This window comes from Ailuropoda melanoleuca, chromosome 3 (genome assembly GCF_002007445.2).
Source record: "Ailuropoda melanoleuca isolate Jingjing chromosome 3, ASM200744v2, whole genome shotgun sequence".
In the NCBI taxonomy this organism is placed as follows: Eukaryota; Metazoa; Chordata; class Mammalia; order Carnivora; family Ursidae; genus Ailuropoda; species Ailuropoda melanoleuca.
Genome location: NC_048220.1, coordinates 3992177 through 3998176, shown reverse-complemented (window position 1 = coordinate 3998176; position 6000 = coordinate 3992177). Strand labels below are relative to the sequence as shown.

Sequence of the window (6000 nt, the reverse complement as noted above, 5' to 3'; positions counted from 1 at the left end):
CCTGTAGAGCTGTGAAACTGGAAGGGCTGGAGCGGATCTCCTGCAAACATTTCGGCTTGCCTGGCGCGGCGCCAGAATCCTGGCTCTGCATTCTGATGAGGGGAGCGGTGGTTTACAGACCTGGGCGTGGTGTCTTCTGGAACACTGAATCTTTACAAATTGCTTCTGTGTTTATTGGTCTGTTCAGGGTTTCTCCCTCCTCTAGATGAGGCTGTACGATTTGTATTTTCTTTCCCAATCATCCAGCTCATTAACGCTTTCGAATTTATAAACGTAATATGTAAGATTCTCTCAAAATTTAAAAATAATTATATCACCGCCACCCATTTAATCAACCCATTTTTCTCTGGTGAAATGTTTAGACGGATTTTTCTTTCCCGGCAGCTGTCTTCGTGGGTGTCTGAGACTTTAGAATTTTGAGTCCCAGGCGGTCTCCAGCCTCAGTAATATTTACTTACTTAATACCTTTTATTATAAATTCAATCATAATACAGTTCTTTTCGATTTAGCTATCTATGCGTGCGCTCTTTTAACCATCTTTATGTTCATATTAATTAATGACCATGAAATCAAACAGCTATAAACAAAGGATTAATATCAATATTAATTTATACAGGATATACAGATCAATAGACAGATCAGCAAGAAAGTTGAAAGATTTAACAGGCTATTCGCAGAATCCAAGGAGACAATAAACGTGAAAAGCTACTTAACCTCAGTAGTGATTAGACAGCTGCCAGCTAAAACAATACGACCCCACCACCACCACCACCACCCCCCTCCGGTCGGCAGGTGTTTCGGACTAAATGTCGGTGTGGATGCGGAGGGACGCGCACGGGGTTATTTTTCCCGCCAGGGCTCGATTAATCGCGTGGAGTCTGCATTTTTAATTTCTAGGCTGACAGCTTCCGAGGTATGAGGGGGACATTTGGTAAACATTTGTCATGGGTATCCGATACTGACGGCCCACAAGGTTTTTTTACTCTCAAAACAACACGACAATATTAATGGGAGTTGAAATGGAAACGTAGCTGAGTTCTGATTGTAGCGGTTTTACATACAAAAAAAGTGTAAAACTCGTATTGCCCACTGAGTGTGGACTAAAGATGGGCAACGAGAATTTGAGTCTGCAACTCAAGGGCACAGGCTTTCTTACAGACACTTCGGTTGTCACCGCCATACAAAAGAACAGACTGAGAGGGCCGTCTAGGGAGGCTGAGGACGGGACCACCTCGGCGGAGAATGCAAAATGGCGCCCGTGAGCTTCGTGGGCGTGGCCTGCGGTTGGGCCCGTCCAATCGGAATGTCCAGGGACGGAACGCTTCTCCCCTAGCTTGCCTTCTGACTTGGGGCGGGGCTTCCTGGAGTTTGCCCCTTTCATTGGTCGAGAATGGAATTACTGGGTGTGGGAAAGGCCAATCGCGGCGAGTCTTAGTAGGGCCGTCGCCTTAGCAACGCGCGGAGCTGCCTGGGAGAGGTCTCCAGAGACTGACCCATGGCTCAGGCTGCCCAGGTGCAGCTGTGACCTCCAGGGTTCAGAGGCCGGTTGACTACGAAGCCCAGTTATCCGTCCAGCCACACGTCCGCGCTCCGAACTGGTCGCCTGACCCCCCGCCACGCCGATCTTCCAACCTCCTCACTCCGGACCACCCTCAGTCCACTAACGAGGCTGTCCCTGTTTCTGCCCCAACAGCTTCCAAGTGCCAGATGATGGAGGAGCGTGCCAACTTGATGCACATGATGAAACTCAGCGTCAAAGTCTTGCTTCAATCAGCCCTGAGCCTGGGCCGCAGCCTGGATGCGGACCATGCCCCCTTGCAGCAGTTCTTCGTGGTGATGGAGCATTGCCTCAAACACGGGCTGAAAGGTGAGCTTGAGGGGGCGTTCGGGGCGGGAGGAATTCGGGCCAGCTGTTGGCTCAGCATGTATTCATCAGTGCTGAGCTTTGTTCTGGATGCTGGGATGACGGCAGGGTGCAAAACAGACGGGGTCCCTGCACGCCAGACCCGACATCGAGAGCAGCACCGTCCAGGGGAAATGCCAGGCAAGCTACTTCTGCAATTTTTAGTGTTTTTAGTAGCCACGTTAAAAAAAAAAAAAGCAAAAAGAAACGTGAAATTTTTAAGAGCACGTTTTACTGACCGCAGTATATCTAAAATGTTATGATTTTGACACATAATCAGTATTTAAAAAGCCTTATTGATGAGATATTTTACATTTTTCTTCATTCTAAGGCTTAAAAACCCACCGTGTGTTTTATACCACATCTCAGTTGCACTGGCTACATTTCAGTGCTCGCAAGCACACGTGACTCCAGCGGACAGCGCAGTTCTAGAAGACCAGACAGACAAGAAACGCAGAAACAAACTTAATTACAAAGTGCTACAAATTCAAGGAAGCAGCGAGGGTTTCAGCTAGACTGAGAGGGGAGGTCTTGCTGGGGAGGTGAACTGTGACCTGAGACCTAAAAGAGAAAGAGTTAGCTGGGCCGAGATTTGGGGCAAGAGCATTCCTTAGTGGGGGAAGAAACAGGTGGGCAGAAGTCCTGGGTGAGACCAGGCTTGGTTTGAGGAAGTTGCCAGTGGACTCAGAGGGAGAGTGGGAGGAGATGAGGTCGGGGAAATCGTTTGGGGGAGGGGGGAAGGCTGGATCACGCAGGCCTTCACAGGTCATGTGAGGAGCTGGATTATATCGTATGTGTATCTGGAGAATTTTAAGCAAAGGGAAAAACATGACCTGACTTAACATTTTTAAAGGAACTTCCACGCGTGTGAAGAGATTGTAAGGGGGAGGGGAGTAAAGGGGTGGCCGTATTAGGAGGAGCAAGGAGACCCGTTAGAAGCTTATTGGCAGCAATTCGGATGAGGGATGATGGTGATGATTTGAAATCCAGCATTGATGTTGGCATCACGTAGGAGAGAGAAAGGGGAAGGATTTCTACAAGGTATACATATATATATGTGTTTGTTTTATTTCATGGGCAGTAAATACTTGCGGTAGGAGCATAGTTGGGGTATCACAGAAACCCTGTCATCAGAGGAAGGGAGATCTCATTTGTTACCTGACATCTCTGAGTCCCCAGGACTAAATCAGGAGTAAGCAGTAGAGCTGTGCATTGTCCGTTTGGCTTTTGGGAGAGAGACTGTGGGTGCCTGAGGACACTTTGCAACCTGTTCTTATGAATAATAACCCTTTTGTTTTCCCTTTTAGTTAAGAAGAGTTTCATTGGCCAAAATAAATCTTTCTTTGGTCCTTTGGAGCTGGTGGAGAAACTTTGTCCAGAAGCATCAGATATAGCCACTAGTGTCAGAAATCTGCCAGAATTAAAGTGAGTGAGAAGTAGTTAACACTGATTTAATGTTTTAAAAAAAAATAAACGCCCTCGTATTTACCCATTTCGCAATTCCTCGCTGATAAAACTTTTTCTAATTTAGAACAAATCGTCACAGGAGCCACACTCCACTTACACTTTAGTCTTCGCTTGGCTGCCCGTTATCCTCAAGATCTTGAGCCAGATTTGCCCCTACCTGAGCCTCAGTTTCCTTATCTTTAAGATGGGGACAGCGATTCCTGCAGGTCACGAGAGGTCGTGTAGTTTGCAAAGGTGTTGTGGGGCGCCTGGCTGGCTCCGTCGGTAGAGCACTTGACTCTTGATCTCAGGTTGTGAGTTCCAGCCCCAAGTTGGGCATAGAGATTACTTTAAAAAAAAAGAGAGAGAGAGAGAGAAGATGTTGTTACCTGAGGAGTGGTTACAAGAGTAAAAGGGGTCATTGTTCTGCTTCTGGAATCTGTGCTTTGGATGTATCTGGGCAGTTTTCAGAATAATATAGTTCGGGCCGGATTTTAGATTCTGGGGCACGGGACATTTGTGAAAAGGTGAGACTGACAAATCATTTACCATGTCTGGGTTTGCCCTTGGGATCCCCGTGCATAGGCTCAAAATAAAAAAACTGGGCAGAATACAAACAAGGCGACATCATGAAATCTGCATTTAGAAAGAGACCTAGAGATCGTTGGGCCCATGCAAAAGAGCACCGTGCAGTCTCCCACAGGGGGACACCACTGTCCAGCCTCTGACGCTTCTCCTGTGGAGCCAGCCTGTTTTGTTTTCAGATATAATAATCGCCAGCATTTACCAAGGGCCTGCCGTGTGCCAGGCATTGTGCTAAGGACATTTCAGGATCTCATTTAATTTCCCACAACAAAGCCTCCAGGAAAGCTGTTGGGATCCCTGCTGATAAGTACGGAAACCGAGACAGAGCAGCTAAGTAACCTGCTCGAGGGCCCTCGGCAAGTGAGTAGTGGAGCCAAGAAGGGCACACAGGTCTGTGGGATTCTAGAACCCCCAAGTCCCACAGACCTCCATCGCTACAGAGCCCTGTGTGGTCTTCTCAAGATGAAATGTAAGCCTCGGTCCCTGTCCCTAGTTCAGCCCTTGGGCCTGATCCACAGAAGGTGAAAGCTTTTTGCACTGAGACAACTTTCAAATACGGATTTGGCAAGATCTTGGGAGCTTCCCACTTCTGCTTGGTTTCCGCAGTTCCTTCTGTGGTCCTGCTGCCCACCCCTTCTGACCAGCTTGCTCCCTCATGAGTGAAGCCTCGAGTCGGAGTCCCAGTGCGTTCAGACTGGAGCAGACCAGGGCTGTCCCTCCTCCAACACTCCCACCTCTGTTTCCAGTTATACACGGGAGGCAGTTTTGAAGTCTTGTGCTAACAAAGAGTTCACTGTCCGCTAAACCCACCACCTCCGTTCCTTTTTTACTCCGTGGCTGTAAGCAAGTGACAGGCTTAGGTACCGAAATCCTCCCCCGTCTCCCGAAAAGGAAAGACAATAGTTCCCTTCTCTTGATGACTCCAGAGGAGTAGCCTCACCCAGGGGGCCTTGTAGGAGAGGACTTTTTTTTCTTTTTTTTTTTTTTTTTTTTTTCCAAAATTTCAACATTATTTTAGAAATTATGACTAGCGTTTTTGGGGGTGGGAGGGTAGTTTGAAACTTGCAGGGTGCATTTTGCATCCTGAGGAATCTCTCTCAAGTTTAGTTCCCCTGTCTAATTGAAATGAACATATCTTTTGCGGTATGACCGCATCACCCAAAATTTTTCACTGTTTTCAAGTTAGGGTGTGTTGTTGTTTAAGATTTTTATTTATTTATTTGAGAGAGAGCACCACTGGGGCAGGGGGAGGCAGAGGGAGAGGGACAAGCAGACTCCCCACTGAGCAGGGAGCCCAACGTGGGGCTTGATCCCAGGACCCTGGGATCATGACCTGAGCCGAAGGCAGATATTTAACTTACTGAGCCACCCAGGCGTCCCCAAAACATCATTTTTGCAATGGCCACATAGCATTCGTGTGTATATAGCTCGTTTGTTTAACTCCCCTTTGGGCTTTGTGCTTGTCTTCAGTTTTTCATTATCCAAAGAGTGTGGCTGACCATCCCCACACGTACATTTTTATGTGCATTTTAACTTACGTCCTTAGGACACATTATTAGACCTAGAGATTTGTTTGTTTGTTTTAAAGATTTTTTTTTATTTATTTGACAGAGACAGCCAGCGAGACAGGGAACACAAGCAGGGGGAATGGGAGAGGAAGAAGCAGGCTCCCAGTGGAGCAGGGCGCCTGATGTGGGGCTCGATCCCAGAACACCGGGATCACGCCCTGAGCCGAAGGCAGACGCTTAACGACTGAGCCACCCAGGGGCCCCTAGACCTAGAGTTTTGATAACCTGATCACATCGCTGGCTGCAAGTGTGGTGCACGTTTACGTACCCGACATGCCACACGTGTCTGTGGCCGTTTGCCACATCATGCCGACATTCAGTATCTTTTTTTTTTTTCTACTTTATTTCCTTTCTTTTTTCCTCTGGTTTAACCTCATTTATTTGCGGGGGAGGGGGCTTCAAAGCCTTTTGTACTGATGAAGTTGGATTAACCCCTATGGGCCTGGCTCCTGGAAGCGCTCAGCCCCCGTAGGTCCCTTTGGTGCAGATGCTGATTAC

At 47.7% G+C, this 6000-nt stretch overlaps 1 protein-coding gene across 1 annotated transcript in view; it reads left to right on the top strand.

Annotated features, from left to right (window-relative positions):
* Positions 1-1477: 1477 nt before the first annotated feature.
* The window catches only part of RUFY1 (RUN and FYVE domain containing 1), a 50475-nt gene continuing 45952 nt past the window's right edge, over positions 1478-6000 (top strand). The window contains exons 1-2 of the mRNA XM_034655720.1: positions 1478-1867; positions 3211-3328. Coding sequence (XP_034511611.1) covers positions 1708-1867; positions 3211-3328 — 278 coding nt within the window. The 5' untranslated portion in view covers positions 1478-1707. The remainder of the gene's footprint in view (positions 1868-3210; positions 3329-6000) is intronic.